The sequence below is a fragment of the Microtus oregoni genome, unplaced genomic scaffold, assembly GCF_018167655.1.
Source record: "Microtus oregoni isolate MIOR12 unplaced genomic scaffold, Mior012 000009F_ref0000495, whole genome shotgun sequence".
Lineage (NCBI taxonomy): Eukaryota > Metazoa > Chordata > Mammalia > Rodentia > Cricetidae > Microtus > Microtus oregoni.
In genome coordinates this window covers 52,007,938-52,028,697 of record NW_024543068.1, presented here as the reverse complement: position 1 = coordinate 52,028,697, position 20,760 = coordinate 52,007,938, and the positions used below count along the sequence as shown (strand labels likewise).

The following is a 20,760-nucleotide window of genomic DNA, read 5'->3' as shown; positions in this document are numbered from 1 at the left end:
CTATTTTTATATTTTAAACATTCCTGTATTTATCTGTTTTTACTTGGTACTGAGCTACAAACTTCTTGGAGTCTGTAAAAGTTTCATGGGTTCTCAGCCATGTGGTTAAATAGTCCTGATTCATCTCTGCATTTCTATACATATATTTTCATAGTCCTTTTTACAAAGTAATTTATAAATGGCAACTCATGCTATTAATTGTAAAGATCTTGAGAACTACTTGCCTGATTTTTCTAATGGTGCCTAGGTATTAACAGTATTTAAATTTACTTTTGTATACAGTCAATGTATGCTTTTAGATTATCATCAATGACATTTTCAGTCCAAGACATGGAATCACTGAAGCAATATTAATGTGAGAAAGATTTTAAACGTGCATTTGTTTCTTGAAACATAAGAAATCATTATTCTATTCTAGTAGGATGCTGCTTGTTTGCTCCTTGCTGCTCAGCCTCCCAAAATAACCACTCAGAAACTGTACTAATTAAATTACTGCTTGGCCAATCACTATGGCATATCTCTAGCAAGCTCTTACATATTAAATTAACCCATTTCTATTATTTTATATTTCATGAGGTTCATGGCCTACCAGCAAGGTTCCAAGTGGCAGTTTTTGTCTTTCTTCTCTGGGAAGCTACATGGCATCTCTTGACTCCACCTTCTTTCTCCCAGCATTCTGTTTAGTTTTCTCCACGTAGCTCTACTCTACCCTATCACAGTGCAAGGCAGTTTTTTTAAATTTATTAACCAATAAAAGCAACACATATAAAGAAAGACGTATCACACCAGTCTATGTTTTTTAAGTTAGAAATCCTGTATGTGAGTGTGTGTGTGTGAGAGAGAGCGAAATTCAAGTGACTCTTAAGTTCAACTGGTAATAATGCAGCATTAGTGCCTAAAGTCATGCATGGCTAGAGGTCAATCCCTGGAAAAGGGTTTTTCATGAAATAAGAGCGTCTGCTACTATTTGGCTTCAGACTTCAATTCCATAATTTCTGTAATTTTTTTTTTTTTTGGCTAATTCATGCTACAGAATTTCATCCACACCTTTAGACTTTCTAATTTCCTCCAGGTGGTTTGCTATTTTTCATGTCATTTCATGGTAGAAAAATAGCTTCTTTCATTCATTGGATGAAGTAACACTCTGTAATATTCATATTAAAATGTAGCGTGAGTGTTGCATGGCAATGATATTAATCAGAAAATAAAACTGTATATAAGGCATTATACTTCTCAGTGTGTTTGACTAACCTAAGACATAGCTTGCAGAAGATTTTCCAATTTAGCTTTATTTCTTCTATCTTCTTTAACATCCCCTGATGGCTCTCCATGAGGATCCTGTCTTGATTAACCTGCTGGTCCATGTCAACTTTAATCACCATATTTCTCAAGAGATTTTCTTGTAAGAAGAAAACATTAGTCTTTTGTCCTAGACGTGGTGTTGAGACAAATCTAAGCACTATGACACAGTACATCAAACAACATATTGTATCACATCTTGTGTTATGGAAATGAGAACTGTAGGTAAATCATACCAGTCATACTTTCTCTAGTGTTTCCAGGGAGTTGTTATCGGGAAACACAAAAGGAAGAAAACAGAGTTGGATAATACAGGCAGCCTTTCAATTTTATTAACCAAGTACTGTAAAGGCTGCCAAAATGCCAAAATAGCATGTTATGACAGACCAATTGCTTAGCATGCATGAAGCCCAGGGTTCATCTCCCAGTAATATAAAAGGACTGCTTGTTATGTTATATGTTATATTGCCTTATGTTGCATTAAATTATATTATGGTATGGTATGTAGTTATGCAATGAAATGCCATAATACAGTTTGCTGTTTATTGTATAGATATGATGATTGACAATGAATTTGGCTAATGATTTCGGTGTATACGTCTCAAGCATAAAATATGGACTGTATATTTGTGAAACTAAAAGTAAATTAAAAAGTAGCATTCAAAAAGAGACCTAACAGTTTTGTGTTGTAATAACACAGGTACCAGATATCAGTTGTAAAATGAGTTAACCCTGGAACTGATATATAGAAACTGGACACCTAGAGTCACTGCAAGGGAAGTTATACAGTCTACGATAGTGTGGGCAGTGTAGAGAAAATAACAAACAGTTCTGTGAGAATAAGAAAAATGATGAATTGGAGAGAGCAAGAAGATACCATAATTGTAGATGAGGCGTTTATATTTCAACCCAATGAAAATGGTGTTGTCTATATCTAGAAATAAGTGACAGGCTTGATAACAGAAAAAAATAGAGTTTGGTCATGGTGGTACACACCCATTATACCAGAAGGAGCATGAGGGTTGTGTTCCTTGTTGGAAGACAGCTGGGGTTACAAAAGAATGGGTAGGCAAATAAAGAAAAACAGAAACAGCATCAGAGTGGATGTGAAACAGATCAGACTTGCTGAATATTTAACTGGTGAAAAGACAGGTCGTGAGGAGAGAAAAAAAGCAGTCCTACAGGGCTAGATGATTAAATAAAGTGCAGTCATTGAACTAATTAAATGTTTTATCATAAATAAAATGGTAAAGAAATTAAATACCATATTATTTGCCAGAAAAAGTATATAAATTTTGTAATATATGTTTACTATTAATAGTCTATGTGCTAAGTTCTAAATATTAATTTATCAAAAATCAGAAGACAGAAATTCTTATGCTGCATTTAAAAAATTGACTCAACACTTCCATTTAATTTTCGTATTTTGTTGACTTACTTTACTGATGACATTGCCTTTCAAGGGGAATCTTCTCATCAATGGACTACAATGCTTTCTTTGAGCATGGCAATCAGCATCACCCAAGGAACAATAATGAACATATCATAAAACAGTCTTAGTAGTTTAATTTCTATAATTTGTTCTTTACACAATGCCTATTCACTTTTGTCAGTTTCCTACTCCCCTTTCAACCTTTTATAGTGCATGTTATTATATTTCCATAGGTAACAATAGCTTCATGTAAATATACTTAAAGTGAGTATTTCATAACTATTTAAAAACTTTTGACATAAACCAAGAAAACATTTCGATTATAAACAAATATGCACCAAATGTAAGAGTACCCAGGAATGTGAAAGAAACTCTACCACAGTCTAAATTACATATTGTCCATCACATACTTATAGTGGGAGGCTTCAATATTCCGCTCTCCCAAACAGAACAGTCATTCAAACAAAAACTAATTGGAGACAAGCTGTAGCTACTTGTTGTAACCAAATGGACCTAACCAAAGTTTCTAGAACACTTCACCCAAACAAAGAAAACTATATCTTTTTCTTGGCACCACATGGGACTTTCTTCAAAACTGATCACATGCTCAAACACAAAGCAATTCTCAGTAGTTACAAGAAAATTGATATAATGTCTTGCATCATCTTTGACCACACAGATAAAAATCAGATATGAATAACAACAGAAAGTTTACAAACTCATGGAAACTGTACAACCCTCTGCTGAATGAAAAATGAGTAAATAAAGAAATTAAAAAAAAGACTTTCTCCAACAGAATGAAAGTGAATACACAAAAAGGAATAAGCCAAAATATTTTTATTGTACATAACATGATTGTATATATAACTTACCCCTAAAAAAAATCTACCTAGAAACTCTTACAACTAATAAACACTTTCAGCAAAGTATCTGGATACAAAACTAAGTCACAAAAATTAGTAGCTATTTTATACACAAATGGCAAATGGACTGAGATAGAAATCATGAGAAACACCCTTTGCAGTAGCTTCAACAAATACAAAATGTCTTGGAGTAATTTTAACCAAGCAAGTGAGAGACTTGTATGATAAAAAGAAATTAAAGAAGATGTAGAATTAATCCTGAATAATGAAGAAACTGCTGGAGGTATCCGCATCCCCAAATTCTTGCTGTATTCTAGAGAAACGATAATAAAAGCAGCATAGCATTGGCACAAAACCACAGATATGATCAACAGAATCAAATTGATACAGACTTCAATCCACCTATCTATGAACATCCGATTGTATATAAAGAAACTAGAAATGCACAGTGGGGGAGAAATAAAAACCAACATCTTTAAAAAAATTTGCTTGTCAAACTGAACAGTTGCACATAAGAGAATAAAAAAGATCAGACTTAGCATCTCTCCCAAAACTCAATTCTAAATGGATCAAAGACCTCAACATAAAATAAGATACACTGAGCCCAACAGAAAAAAATCATACAAGACTTTTTGAACAGAACAAAATTAGCACAGGTACTAAGATCAACAATTTATAAATGGGACCTCATGAACCTGAAAATCCTCTACGTGGCAAAGAACTCCATTATTCGGACAAAGACTTGGATGTTGTAATATGGGCAGTGGGGCTGTGTCCCCAGCACCCCGGCAGCCCGCACGGCTAGCTTTACCTGAAATAATTACACGGACACTGTATTCTTTTAAACACTGCTTGGCCCATTTCTATCTAGCCTCTTCTAGGCTAATTCTCACATATTAATTTAGCCCATTTCTAATCATCTGTGTCGCACCCCAAGGTGCGCTTACCGGGAAGATTCTAGCCTACGTCCATCCTGGGTTGGAGCTTCATCATGTGTGTCTGCCTGGGAGCGGGGCATGGCGTCTCTCAGAGGTGTCTGCCCCCGTGAGGAGAGCTGTCGAGTCTGAGCTCACTTCCTCTTCCTCCCAGCATTCTGTTCTGTTTACTCCTCCCACCTATGTTTTAACCTATGAGGGCCAGCCAAGCAGTTTCTTTATTGCTTAACCAATGAAATCAACAGATTGATTAATGACACTCCCACATCACTTGGATAAGATTTTACCATCTACTACACCTCTGATAGAGAGCTAATTTCCAAAATATAAAAAAAACTCATAAATATATATCAAGAAAACAAATAACCAAATTTTAAATGGCGTACATGTCTAAACAGAGATTGCTCAAAAGAAAAAAAAATTCAAATGGCTGAGAAACACTTAAGGAAAATGACAGCAAGACCTCATTTATGAAAAAGCACCTACAAAACACATTGGGTTTATAAAAATCTAGTGGTTGCCTACATAGAGCCCCTATATATGTGCTACCATTTTGGAGTTTACCTCACTACCAAAATGAGAAACATACAAATGGACTCAGTAACAGACCCTCTGGTTTAGAATGGTGTCCTGTCTGCATGATATGCTGAGACAAAGGTCAAATAGAGTTTGTGGGTATAACCAACCAAAATATGATATGATTTAAGAACTTCTCCATAGGATGAGATAGAAGCCACACCCAACACTGAATTGCCACCCAGAACCTAACACTAGATAGCCTAGAAACTCAGTAAAACTAAATACCACAGTGCTAAAACAAACAATAAACAATCACAAAACGTAGCAATCAAATGACTTTTAAGGTAATAATAGATCAATGCCTTGTTCAGCCACCATCAGAGATGCTTCCTCCTGCAGTTGATGGGAACTAGTAGAGAAACCCACAGCAAGACAACAACAGGCAGAGAGACCTTGAAACACTCAGCTGAAAATGGATATCTCTATACCTCCCCGAAGGGTTGGAAGGGTTGAGGGAATCTTGTGGAAGATGAAGCAAAAGAATACATGAGCCGGAGGGGATGCACACCAGCAAGAAATCCAAGTCCTCTAAGACGACAAGATCGATTCAAATATGACCTCACAGAGACACAGGTTGCATGTAGAGAACCTTCATGATTCTGCACCAGGTGGGGCACTAGAAGTGAGGAGGGAAGTAGACACAAGAAGGTCCAATCCATAACCTCAAAGCAATATCCAACTGATAATCATTTGCAAATGAAAATTTTTAGGGGGCTCAAACCACTCCTAAGGTTAGAATGCATCCCCAGCAGTAAATAGCCAACAGAAAATGAACTCAAGGATATCTTTGGATATTCCTTGTTTCATAATGGCATATCAGGACTTTTCTTTTCTTTTTTTTTTCTAATTTTTTTAAATTTCATTTTTACTTGATTATATATTTTTCTCTATTTTTACCATATAGCTCTTTTCCATATATATTTTGGCTTCCAATGTAATGTTTTATGAGACTCTTGAGTGTTTAAACAAGTGTGTCTTCTTGTATCTTCTCTTGGACTCTTTTCCTTTCATGTGGATTTGTTTTGTTTTGCTTTGTCCTATCACAAAATTGATATGTTAATCTTTGCTTTACATTATTATATCATATTCGCATTTTAACCCTTAAAAAACTGATTGTTTTGTAATGAGAGACAGAAATGAGGTGGACCTGAATGGGAGGGGAAGTTTAAGAGAAGTAGCAATAGGGAAAACTGTGATCAGTAAATATTATGTGAGAAAAAAAGTCCATTTTCAATAGAAGAGAAAAAAGAATGAATAAAAATGCTGCAAACAGAGCCAAAGCTGTCAGGTACTAGAACAACAACACACTCAGATGCTCTGTGACTACCAGAGATTTGGAAGAGCTCCCAGCCTTAGAAGTTGGAGGAGACTTGTGTGATACTTGCCAAAACTGTTGGAGGCCCTAAGGAAGTTCCTTTAAACCCTTCTGTTTATAAAGATGGAGTTATTCTTTCTTCTCTATGTTCAAGTTTTGCTTTTCTTTTTCAAGGCTCATATAAATCCTATAATTTTTTACTTCAACACAGTTTATGCTTTGGTTTAAAGATTTATAAAGGTGATCCTAGAAATAATAAGAATTGAACTAAAGATCAAAATTTATGTCAGTGTATTTATGAGAGCAGAAGAAATGCTAAGATCTGTCATCTTAACTATGAATACTTACTCTCCTTTGCTGTGTAAATTCTTTCAGAGATATGTAAGGAAATCGACATGGATGCCGGGTCCTTTGCTTCACTAACTTGTAGAGTTGTTTCTTTTAAAGCCCTTCCCTTTTAAGGAATGCAAAACAGAGAAGACAATACAGTTTGCAGTTTTTTATAAATACTCATTCTGCTTTGTTTTTTGGAAGGAAAGATTTTTGATAAATGTTTCCAAAAGAACAGCCCTAGGTCAACACATAAGTTGGATCAAGTCACATTAGCCACGCAGTTGCACGCTAGACATGCTACAGTAAGGAGCAATGGGATTTAAAGTTTAGAGGTTATACTTATTGAGTCATTTTATTTCTGTGTAGAAAATAAGAATTTAGCCAAAATTAATTTTTTAAAAATAGTTACTATCGCTTCTTTTTAATTAATTAATTTATTTTTAGTCTCTCTGATGAGCAGATTGTGTGGGGTGCAAGGAATGGGGGAGCAGGAGTAGAGGAGGGAGGAGGAACTGGGATTGGTATGTAAATAAAATGGTTACCCCCCCCTTTTTTTTTTACCAAATATATAGTGATCATGGGAAACCTAGTAGTAATAACCTAAGAGTCAAGATTTCTACAGCAACTCAAAGATATCTGCCATAGGTCTAAAAGCACTGATTTGACCCAAAATGTGAACAACTTAGTTTAATAATCCAGGTGTTCTCAGCGAAGCCTTGCATCCCACTGAAAGAGTAACTGGTATGTTTCTATAAAGGACCTAATCTAAAATAACTAAAATTACTTTAGCTGATGTATCCAACAGATTCGTAGATATTGGTATAGCAACTTGGGAAGTCCATGGGATTGGGATTGTTTGCAAATGTTCTGATGTTTTCATCTAAATATTCTTAGACATCTATATATTAATGACAAGTTCTCACCAATGTCAAGTTAAATAGATAGAACTCATTTCAAAAATAGAGTGCACACCCCCTTAACATTTGACTGATCTCTCTGGACCTAAAAACATGAGCTAGTGCTTTATTCGCTTGTTTTTTATTTGTTTACTTATTGGTACAGTGTTGAACTTAGAGCCTCTCACATGATAGGAAAGAACTCTATAAATTAGTTACCTTCCCCATCAAGCAATTTAATATTTTCTCTTTGTTTTCAGACAGAATCTGACTTAGTTACTCACACTGGTGTTGTACTTGCTCTGGCCCAGGCAGGCTTGAGTTCACAATTCTCATTTCTCAGGCACACAACTCTCCTAACCAAGTAGCTTGGGCTGCAGGTGTATGACAATGACTGGAACTCATATTTATAGTCTTATTTTATTCTAAAACAAAGCAAATGGTGCCAGGAAGCCATTCCACTGTTTACTACAGAAGATATAATGTTGGAATAAAGAAGCAAGACTGGGTTGCCAAATAAAAGACAGTTCTAGATAAAACAAGTGGAAACATTGGTCTTGTTCTTAGTCATATAGTACAATAAATTAAATGTATTTCTATGGTGTTGTGCTCTTTAGACTTACATCAAAACAGTTGCCAATTATCATCTTCATCTTGTCCTCACAGAATTGTTTTCTTACTAAGTATTAATTTTCTACCTAATGAAATCCTCTGAAACAAAGCAAGCCCTTCCATTGAGACTCTTTCACCCGGAAATCGAAGAAAGTAGCATTTACATTTATCCTCAGTCTACTACTAAGAGGCAGTTTTACCAAAAGTCATGGTGGTTGTTGAGTCATATCAATGTATTCGTTCTAAAACTGGCTTTTCTTTAGAATTTTCAATACTGATTAAATTATCTTGGGATGGCAGATTAGTAGACATTTCATTTCTCTACATATTATGTTATCTCTGAATTTCTCTTGTCATAGCATGTGTGGAACTTTATGGTCTTTAAAGCAACTGTTCCTCATAAGCAGGCAATTAAAGTACTACTCTACATATACTTGTATCGATGGTGAGGATATATTCCTAGAAATGCATCTAAAACCTGCCTCTATTAAAAGTTTCCGTCTGTTCCATGGATGCTTCCAGGGTCCCTTTGGAAAGTGGCAAACAGGGAAATGGACATGAATAGAAATTGAAACTGTGTCAGTAACTCGGATGGATAGAGAAACGAATCATCAGCCTTTAATTACCAAGTGCCAAGAAGGACTCTTTCCAGATAATGGTTCTTTAAGGTTAGAGATACAACTTAAGAGCAGAATTGCCGATATTAGATTCTGTTGGTAGTCATCACCCTTACTGCATTTGGCAAAGGAAAATAGTGTGGTGCATTATTACAAGAGGCATGATTTTTTTTTTCCGAATAGTTTTAAGTTACCATTTGCCTGGGGTCATCTGCCGCCCTGGTTGCTACCCTACATCTGCTATACAGGTGCAATAAACAGTAACTGTCTATTGTCTCAGGAAGCTCTCCATTTGCCTTTTGTAAAACTGAATACTGATGTGTGAATAAATGAATATAAAGAAAATTTTGAACATTTCCAAAATTATTATATTTGAATTGTTTGAAAAGAATAAATACCAATTAGAAAGATTATCTTCACCAATGCATGCTTTATACGCACTTTTGGGGAAATGGATAGAATCCTACAGTACGTTTTATCTACTTATATTTTTGGTTTTCTTTTTTGGTTGTATCTTTGTGTTACTCTGGCATCCCTGGAACTCAATATAATATAGAGCAAGCCAGGCTTGTGATAAAGATCCATTTCTTTCTACCTTTTGAGCCCTGGGATTAAAGACCCTTGTCATATCTCATGTCGCTACACTCAGATTCTTCAAATTCTCTCTCTCTCTCTCTCTCTCCTCCTCGTCCTCGTCCTCCTCCTCCTCCTCCCTGGTACTGGTATTTCAAAACTCCTTTTTGTTTCAATATTTTTCATTCATCGCATCTATGTCTAGCACTCCTTTCCTTCTTACTGGGAATTTATCTGCATAACAGGTAATTCGCAACTTCATTTATTGTCCCTCTGTTTTGCTGGAGGTATTCTCACCAAGGAAATCTATAAGCATTTTCCAAAAGGATGCATGTAAAGCATGTTCTGATCTCATTTCAGAGTAGAAATGCAAAGTAACAAGTGGGTCATACAGAAGAAATATCGAATGAATGCGAGGATATTCTAACACATGGGAGAAAAAGTCTGTTAGGTTAGTACAATGAATGAAATTTAAATATAGTGAATCAGTACACAGTCACCTAGCTATCTTGAGCATCTAAAAATTGAAAGGAAATCACAAGGAAAAAATATAGATGTAGGGGAAGAAGGGAGACGAGATGAAGGGAAAAGAGTAGGAACATGAAAATCCAAACCCGCTAAATAGAAGCAACACCTTTAAGCTCACACACTGCATCCAGTTTAAAAGATCATTCTGGTTTCCTGCTTTATAATTAGAAGATATGCTAAAGCAGAAATATTTGGTTTATAACAGAAGATGTTTACCCAGTTATAAACTAATATGCAGCTTGGTACTAGTAATTCATATGGATAGTACAGCCAGACTGTGGTAAAATGATCATCTGGAGGGGGATATTACAAATCTAAAGAAGAACTGGGAACCATGTGTTTTTACTTTATTATTCGGAGTTTTCTCATTATGCTAAGCAGATTATTGAAATACAATTTTGGTTAACTACAAAGGAAGACTCCATAAAACAAATCTGTTTGGGGTGTGTGGCTGGGTGTGGTGCTAAACAGCAGCTTTATGTTTCAGCTTGAATTTTTAAGTGGGTGGTAATCTTCACTGCCCACAAGAGCTGTACACAGGAGTACTCCAGGGTAATGGGAAAGCATATGATTTCATTTAGATAGAGAAACCAATGAGTACTTTCTTCTGTCCTCTCCTGCCCTCCACTTCCGCTTTTAATTGCCTTTAATATTACAGTAACATCCTGAACAGATAGTGTTTGAGGGAAATTGCACTTATAGGTAAAATATATATTTTTTTATTCATTTTTTTGCAATGGACTGTTTAGTAATTTATATGTCTGAAAGACACTGTATTTCTAGTCTGCCGGTGAAAAATTTAAAAGTCTCTGGTAACTTAGACAACTATAAAATTATGTTCTTTATATTTTCAAAAAGGAATTAAGATCATTTAAATTTACTTATTTGTTACAAAAATCATAAACAGATTAGCATGTGTATTAAGTTATTACCCACTTTTATTTTGTATTATAAGTAATTTGTTATAGCATATTCATAACAGACAACAACCCATATTTTAATATTGGAATTATATAATAGTTCACCAAAGAAAAGCATCCTATACTGGATAAGGTCATGATTCTTAATCATCTAGCTCATATTTATCATATTTTATATCATTTATATGCAATATTATATTTGATAGGAAATTTTGATCCTTGTTCATTTTTTGGTTAAAAACTGCAAAATTTCAGAACAATTCTTCTAAAAGCAAATTCATATTAAAACTAAGCCAAATGAAAATATGGTTAAGTGGTAATTTGTTTAATCATTTTTTTTATTTTTGAGATCATAATTTTATTACATCATTTCTCATTACCCTTCCATTCTCTTGAGCTTTACATATACCCCCATCTTGCTCTCTTCAAATTTGTGGTCTCTTTTGTTATTAATTGTGATTATATTCAAATATGTATATATTCCTAAATATTATCTCCTCACTTTACATAATGTTACACATATATATGTTTAAGTGCTTTAAAATTATTGAATCTTAGAAGAGCAAATAAGATTCTCACCTTGTTTAGTACCTTCAGGGAGGAGCACTTACAGAGCATCTATACATTTATTTATTTATGCAAATTTATTTATGTAAACCATTAGTGTTTCTGTGGGATAGCTGATAATTAAAGTGTTCATTTATTAATTATATCTTAGATCTATTTATTCAATGCACTTTTTGGTGAATACAGGGATTCTTTAGCAAATCTTTACACTTTCTTTTGAATTTGATTGGAGTGTAAATAACTTGTAAGTAGTAGTTGAGGCTGTTTTCTGCTACTCATCTTTTGGGTTTCATGGAGAAGTTTCTGAGAGTTCACATGGCTCTGAGGCTGGCCTCAAACAGGTTGTGCAGTTCAGGGTGACCTTGCACTCCTGATCCTCCTGCCTCCATCTTGTCAGTGCTGGGATCTCATGCACTAACAATCATCTCTTATTTATATCATGTTGGGGCTGAACCCAGGGCTCAGGAGTGCTAGAAAAAGCACTCTGCCATTTGAGATGTATCATCAACCTGATATTTCTTTTTAAAAGAAAAATATAAATAAGCGGTTCTTCAGAGACTTGTTCATTTAAATATTATGTACCAAGAATCTACTCTTGGCTTGTTGTTTTATATTATATTTACAATAAACATGTTGTGCATAATCTTTACTAATAAAGTTTAAGAATAGCTGTGTGAAGTGGTATGAATGGAAATGTGCACATTCTTCTAGAACAATTTCAGTCAGGTCCATGGGAACTCAAGTTACTTTAACATGCGAGCAATTTTTTAAAGCAAGAAACTGAAGAGATCTTGCCAATAATGTATATGAAAACAATTATGGAATGAGATAGGTTTAGGCAAAGGAGATATCTTTTGTGTCAAAAGTGGAAGGTTGGGCATGGCTTAAAGTGCTTCAGTGTGCTCAGCATGGGGCAGAAAAGGGACGGCCTGGTAGGGGTAGTGTGGTAGAGGTGAGCCAATGACAAATGGAACTGAAGAGCTTAGACTCTATCCTTGCAGCGATTAAAAGTCATTAGAGCATTCTATGAAAGCACGCCCACAATCTTACTTATTTTATAAAAATATGGCTCTGTTGTGCTATGAAAATTGTATTGTTCGGTACATGAGAGGATGTAAGAAGCAAATTCTAAATACTCTGATCTAAATTTTTTCACTTCCTTGTTTTCTAGAGACAAAACTTCATTCATAACCTGCTCCACTATCATTCTGAATATATGAAAACATTGAGCTTTCTAATCTCTTTCCATGAAACTGTATCAGCCATCACCCTTCAGAGTTGTCCATTGTTAGGCCACCAGGACATGCTCCTTCATTTCTTTGTTAGTTTTTTTGTCATTGTTGTTTTAAGATTTATTTATTATGTAGAGTGTTTTGCTTGCATTGAAGAAGCTCTTTCATTTCATAATGCTTCAAGCTATTTTCTAATGTTCCTAGAAATTTTCACTTTACCGAGTACCACCCTTAACTCAATTCTGGAAAATTTAAATATACAATGATATATTCTTAGTGAATATTAGACCTATTATTGTCTAATGAGTTAGTTCTATCACCGTTTTGATTCACTTTCCCTTAGATATAGCACAGCAATTCTAAATAACAATAACTGTTGATACTTCCAAATTCTCTTTCATAGTGCTGTGCATTGGCCATCACTGCTCACATGCCAACTCTAGCATGCCAACTGTAATTGCTCTGCTACCACACGCTAATTAAACAAAATCATTTCTCTGTTCCTCATCTCAACAATCTCTCAGAATTTATTCAGAAGTCATTGTTTTATATATATGTAATCTTGTTTCTACATTTGCAACCATCTTTCGACATTTTCTTTTGCCATGAAGATTTACAAAACATCAGCCTTAGTTAATTCTGAGCATGATTGACTCCACCTGACCAGTTGAATGCAGACAGAATACAAAATAAGAGAAAAGGCACAGGGAAGACAGAGAAAGAAGATAACTCCGTGGTCAGGAAATGCAAGCTTCTCCTTCACGAACTGAGAAATATTTCTTCCTTTCCCAGCCATTCTCTCACTAATTGTTTGAGGTTTGTTTTATGCTATGAACATTCCTAATTTAGGTATTCACAGCATTGTTTTTCCTTATTTTTGGCTAATAATGTATTTCCTGTTTAATAAAAAAAATCAAGCAATTAGGAAAAAACCTCTTATAAACTATAACCTACCAGTACCAAAATCTGCTTACATTGCCTCTGCTTCTGTCTTGAGAAATTAACATTCTTTTTTCTTACCAGCCATTTAATCCGGGAAAAAGACCATCTCCTCTCATCTACACACAATGTCCTTTCAGTTCCATTTCCCACATTGCCAATTATATATGTTGTTATTTCATCCGGAAATAACGTCAACAATATACTAATATTTGTAGTTTATCCCTTGATCTATGGCCTGTTTCAACAGAAGCTCTTTGTTGTTCTGTGCCTGCTCTTTTGAATATATGAACGATTCAAATGAACCCAGTGACTGTCATTTATCTTAGCTTGACCGGCATTTCACTGGGGACTTTAACTGCTTCTTAGGAATATTCTTCTTGAGTGCCTCAGACTCTCGATTTCCTTTTGTCTCTTTGGCCTCACAGTTACTGGTCTCTTATCCTAAAGTTTGAAATAGCTGTGAGCTTAGTTTATGCGACCTCCCCTCCCTACTGTGTCTCTATATTCACCATCTTAGAAGGTAATCCAGGTTCACAGCTGCAGAAAGCCAAAGGCCGCCCTCTGTTTCACTGGCACTATAGTACTGATGAGGCATGTCCACCAGGTCTAATGAGTGGTTCAAATGTCTCGTGATTTTAATGGAGTCAGTCCTCATTACACTCACTGAAGAAATCAGTATATAAAATCTGTTCACTAGAAGTTTCCTCACCCCTGATGACACCTACCCAAAATGTTGTAGTCACTTTGAGCTTCTTTGTCTTGCACTCATATGCAGCTTGTGCAGAAGTCCTGTAGGTGGTACCTTCAGAATCCAACGCAAGCTCAACCACTGATGACCTCATGGCCTTATTTGATGTGTGCCCAGCCACGTCCCCTCTACTGAGGTCATTGTGATCAACTCTGTCATCTCCTGATCTTTGTCTCCTTCAGCTTATTTTCATTATAGCATCTACTGTGGGGGCTATTTCAAGGTTGTTATACCTCCTTTGCCCGAAACACTGTTTCTGCCTTTCAAACCTGAAAGTCCTTAGAGTATCTAATAAATATGAGGAGCCAGCTCTCCCTTTTCCTTCTCTTCCTCTCTTGCTGCTCATCCAGTTGCAGATGCAGTCTTTTGCCTGGCCCCAACACAGTCTGCTATACCCCTCTTGGGGTTTTTCACTACATCAACCCTCTTCTTCAAATCTTCTTCCTTCTGAAAAATAAACCGTCATGTAAGCTCATTAACAGGAACGATATAGACATTTTAGCTGCTTATTGCCTAAGAGAATCATCACAAGTCTGACAACTTACAATAACACACTATTTTTCACAGTTTCAAAGTGTCAAGAGTCCAAAAATGACTGCTCAGTCCTCTGAAATGTTGCCAGTATATGAGGTTTGAAGGAAAAGAAACCTATTCTCCTCTTACATTGTTGTCAACAGCTTTCAGTTCATCAGGAGATACTTGGGTAAAAGCTAATTCTTGACTAGAGTCTTCCCAAAGTTCCTATCCAATGATTTTCTAACACGATGACTTCCTCCATAAAGCCTGAAATGAAAGGACTTCATAAAAAGGATGTCAAATCAGAATGACAGCCCACAGCCTTACACTGTCTGAATTGTTTTAGATAAGACACAGGTACCAGGCTTCAATCCTTTGTTAATAATGCGTGGAAGTTATATATTCTATTAAAATGCTAGCAACATTTCTTTGAAAAAAAATTAAAGATGGTTTTAACATTGTGAAGAAAAACTACTACATGTCCTAATAATGCCTCTGATTGGTAAATTCTGTCAGAATATGAAGGTTAGTGGGTGAAATATATCGATAAGGCTATCAAATTTCGAACTACTCTTAACATCATAAGTTTATCAATAGCATACACCCACGTTCCTTGCAGGGGACCCTGCAATTATGTTTAGCGATTTCCATCAATGAGGCATAAAGTTGTAGGCAGAGCCATGCTGGCCAGCAGTTTCTTCCCCTACCTCTGTGGACTCTGAGGGCCCCATGTCTTGTCGCCTCTTGTACAAAGGCTACCTTCTACTTGACTGTTCATAGAAATCCACTGGAAAGAACAGCTGATGCTGTCATACCTGCAGTAGTTCTCCTAAGTCCTGAGTAAACTGGCTAAGTTGAATGGGACATTACACTCAAAGTTTCATGGGGAAAAATGGTAGTTTTGGTAGATGTTGTAATTATTGTCTTCCTTAATTTTGTTAAACATCACAAAGAAAGGACTTGCTGTTTTATTTATTTATTTATTTATTTATTTATTGCTTCTAAGTAGTGTTAAAACAGCCACCCTTAAAAATAGTGACTGCCTTCTGCAGTGACACTTTCCCACATCTGATTCTCAACCTTTTCATCACAAACATTAGATTAGCTGCACCAAATCCATTTAGTATTAGCAACCCAGGCCAATTTATATTTTCTTGGTTGAAGCTTGGTGGACGCAAACCCACACCTCTAATTAAGTTCAAAATTCCAAATCTCTGTGAGAGGAAATTCAGTGGACTTACTTTCTGTTAGTTGTCTACTTCTGAATGCCATCTTTGAGCAAAGAGGACATGCTGTGAAAAAAAAAAAAAAGAACAGCAAAGGGGCTATTTAAGAAGAGGACAATCGTAGCAGCTGGAAAACAACATTCTAACTGAGTTAACAAATGTTATATTAATATATGAAAATATTATTGATCTAGCTAAAAGCACAGTAGTATATGTGCTAACAAACACACAGAAACAATCTTCCCAATTATTTATAAATGTTATCTCTGATGTTTTATTTAAACAAGTATGTGTATATGTGTGTGTTTGTCTATGTGTGTGTGTGTGCAGAGAGAGTATGTGTGTATATGTGTGTGAAAGGATTGTGTGAGTTTGTAAATGATAGGATATGATAGGGTATTCCAATTTAACTTTTCACTCAGCCAAACTCCCTTGAGTTTACTACATCTACTTGAACTTAATATTTAACTGATAAGGTAATCTTCTCAATTATTCATAAATGCTATCTTTGATATTTTACATAAACAAATATGTGTGTATGTGTGCATTTGTATATGTGTGTGTGTGCAGAGAAAGCATTGTGTGTATGTGTGTGAAAGTGTTGTGTGTGTGTAAATGTGTTGTGTGTTTGAGAGAGATGGGGAAGGAGAGAGAGACTTAACTTCTGTTTAGTCTCATCTACTCTTGAGTCTTATATTTACTGGAATATATTACCAAAACATCAGACAGTCTGAACAAGGCTTGAATGCTACTAAACTTTAGTTCCCTCTGGTATTAAATAGAGCAATAATTTTCATAATTAATGTATACTTTAATATGTTGCTGATTAATCTTCCATGTATATGAATCTGTTTTCTATAAAAAGAGAAAACCTAGATACATTTTTGAATGGATTAATGTTCTTTCTGCAGTGAGATAACCAACACATGATTTTTTAAAGCTAACTTTTTCATTTAAACAAATTACAAATTAGTAAATTGTGATGGTTTTAAATGAGACGTCATGTATGTTACTCCCCAGGGACTACCTAGGTTAGCTCAGGTCAGCCAGCGAATATGAATATTGGGCTTTGTTAATAATTTAACAAATTGTGGTAACAGCACAATTATAATAAATTGTTGAAGACTTCAACGACAATTACTAAAAGATTGAGGACAAACCCATGAGTGGGTTATAATCTCATGTCTACTAGCCTTGAATTAATACTGACAGATGCAACCTTGTAAAAGCCGATTTATCAAAAGATGTTTTCTAAGATGAGGTTTAAAATCTACCTTTGGACATTTTCCTAAGAGAAAATTTTGCAAGCTTAAAGCTCTCGAGCTACATTTGAGGATCATTAAGCCTACGATATTAGGTCATAATTCCTTCCTGATTTCACATCTGGGAAAAAGGTTTGGAGAGAAGGGAGGATCCTGTCTTCTCCTAGACATGAGTATGGGTTTAGGAAATGTTGGAAAATAGATATATTTTATCTCTCCCATCCTACTACCTTCTAATGCACCCTTCTCATCTGTGTAACTTTTTATATAAATACCAATTCTTTACAAGAACCTAAGCCATTCTTGTTCACATTCTCATTAGCTAAAGATAGCCTTCTCCATCAGGCATCAAAATTATGGTTGAAACTATCATTTTATCTTGACTAAAATTCTCATTTTTTTCTACACAAAAGATAAGGGCCAGTAGGAAAACAGTGACAAATTATTAAATATTCCATATAAAATTGTGCATTTTTACAGCTATCTCAATAAGAGATGGGAATGTATTAATATCCTCAATTCTCTACTTTTTTGCCTTGCCATTCTGCTTCTGCCAGACCTCCATTCTAGAATACGCTATATTCTGGGTCATCCACTTTGCTCTTAATACTGTTGTTTTATTCAACCCATAACATTTTTCTTGACATTCCTATTGAATTCAGCAGTAACTTTCCAATTGCTAAATTATATGACCATGATGTAGATCTTTACAAAATGGCTCTGAAGATTTTTTAACAGAGCTAAAGATTAACTTTACCTTGAAGAACATTTTCTACTCTTGCTTTCCCTGGAGACCGGTATTCAAATTATATCTTTGGTGAATCTCTCATAGGCTTGTAGTCTTTATTAATGTTGCCATTATACTTTGCACCTTTAAATATTTCTTTTTAATATTGAAAAGATTAATTTTCCACGATCAATATTGAAAGTTAACAACACATATCAATTTAGAGTGAGCCTTCTATGAGTCATAAAGATGTGTTCTGGCTCTCAAAGAGTGGCAAGGTCTAAAAGGAGGGGGAGAGAGAGGGGACGTTTTAATACTGTCCAGCCATTGTTTGCCCTGTCCTTTAAAGTTTTCAATGACTCTGACCTTTATTCATGTCAAGACTCGTAAGCACAGCAGAGCAGAATTACGACTGTAATTTCATTCATTTTTACTGCCATGCCTACAAAGTATATCCTCCATTTTGGTAAGAAGTAACTATAAGACAACATGTGTCACATCTTTCAGCACTCTCAAATTGAGTATCCACAGGAAGAGTTGCTGATTGCCATTACTCATTTCAGTTGAACGTACCACAGGAGGAAGCCTAACATCTCTTTCTGGCTTTAGGAGGTAAAACCTGTGAGCCATTATATGGCATCAACATGGTGTTGCTACAATTAGCTTTCTTTTTTCTTTTCTTTTTTTTTTTATGGTGAAAAAGTGTATATTTAGAATTAGCCGGCTGGGCTCAGTTTAGATGATTCCAATCTTGTTGGCAACATCCAGAGCATCATAATCAGGAGCCAACCGAACATACGCCTTCTTCTCTCCATCGGGCCTTATGAGGGTGTTGACTTTGGCCACATCCATGTCATAAAGTTTCTTCACAGCCTGTTTGATCTGGTGCTTGTTGGCCTTGACGTCCACAATGAACACAAGTGTGTTGTTGTCTTCTATCTTCTTCATGGCTGACTCGGTGGTCAGGGGGAATTTGATGATGGCATAGTGGTCAAGCTTGTTCCTCCTGGGCGTGCTCTTCCGGGGGTATTTAGGCTGCCTTCGTAGCCGCAGGGTCTTGGGACACCGAAAGGTGGGCGATGTGTGGATCTTCTTCTTTTTGTGGCTGTGGACGCCTTTCAGCACTGCCTTCTTGGCTTTCAAGGCCTTCGCTTTAGCTTCGGCTTTGGGAGGGGCAGGAGCTTCCTTCTTCGCTTTCAGCGCCATCTTGACGAAAAGCTACAATTAGCTTTCTTAACCCAACTATATCTAACTATAAAAATTGCCATTCAAATTGAAATCCTTTGCCAGCCTTCATTTACATAATCTATTTTACGTACTCATTTTGTTGTAATATGAACCAAAACTTTGTGAATTTCTGTCAAAGAGTGCCCAAAGAAATCCAGTTAATAAGATCAAAATCAAAATTAAAGAAAATATTTTAATAAACAATGTTTATTCAAATAGAATGATTGGAAAATATTTTTGGTTATTCTCATATGCCCCAAATAGTTGCTTCTTGAAGTTTCTTTTTTTAATTTACTATATGTAAAAAAGTTCAAAAGAATTTACCTGTACTTTCTTTCAGCAGGTGAAATGGAGGTCAACACTGGATTCTTAGATCTCCTAAAATTTTATATTTGTATACAGGCTCTTTAAGTAAATGGCAATTGTATACTTAACATACAGTTTTACAACTGATCAATTCAACTTGAAAATGCTTTGTGACTTTAGTTATACATATTATATGTAGAAAGTTAATTGATTGATTAGTGTTTATATCTATTAAAATTACGATTTGCCTATTTCTGTATTATGTACAAGTAAATTGTTCATGAATATACTTAGTAAAATCAGTACAGTGATAGATGAACGTTCTGATTACCCTCATCATACATTCAGTATTCATTTTTGACCTATATTTTAACAAAAAAAACTAGTATTGAATCAAGGCACACACATCTTTGTTTATTATTTAGATTTTTAAAACAATTTGCTAAATTATCTTCTAGAATGTTATTTCAAATTTTATTTATTAGTGGTACATGCTATGTGAATCTTTTCTATCAAATATTTTACGAGGGCTAGGGGAGAGGTGGTTCCGTGGTAAAGTTTACTGCACAAGTATGAGGATTAAAGTTTAGAATTCCAACATCCACATAAAAGGCCATGTGTGTTGATGTATGTGGGAAATCTCGGTGCTGGGAGTTGGGGAAGATGGAGATAGTTCCTTGGAACTCACTGGCTACTCTCTCTCTCTCTCTCTCTCTCTCTTTCTCTCTCTCATACATCCATGCATATGTATCAATATTCGTCAATATATAAGCTTGAGAAAGTTTTTAGTAGCTCTTCTGCTAAAAAATATTGTGAATTATCGAGCACAACTAAATATCCTTGAGATATTGTTGATTAATTCTGTTGACATTTAAAAATCTACGTAATTAAAGTGTGAATGGTGCAAGGTTTGGACAGACTTGCATACCCCAAAATGTCAGTATGTGAAACAATCAGGGAGCCATTTTAATTAACAGAATACCAAGAGAAAGTGCTCATTATCTAAACAAATGTCTACTTAGTACCTAATGCAGCTGATTCAGTTTGCAAATGCTTATCTGCTTTACCACTGGAAGCTATTTTGCAAAACCAGAATCCTTAGAGA

The 20,760-nt window shown here is 35.4% G+C and overlaps 2 protein-coding genes across 2 annotated transcripts in view; one reads left to right on the top strand and one right to left on the bottom strand.

Annotated features, from left to right (window-relative positions):
- Positions 1 to 20,760, top strand: part of Agmo (alkylglycerol monooxygenase) — a 251,709-nt gene that overhangs the window by 188,574 nt on the left and 42,375 nt on the right. The gene's annotated exons all lie outside the window — the stretch shown is intronic.
- On the bottom strand, positions 18,812 to 19,328 carry LOC121452356 (60S ribosomal protein L23a-like). Its single transcript, XM_041658449.1, has one exon. It carries the CDS (start codon positions 19,326 to 19,328, stop codon positions 18,858 to 18,860), a length of 471 nt encoding a protein of 156 aa, XP_041514383.1. The 3' UTR covers positions 18,812 to 18,857.

Coding starts and splice junctions, on each gene's coding strand:
- LOC121452356 (XM_041658449.1), bottom strand. CDS start 19,328: ATGGCGCTGAAAGCGAAGAAGGAAGCTCCTGCCCCTCCCAAAGCCGAA.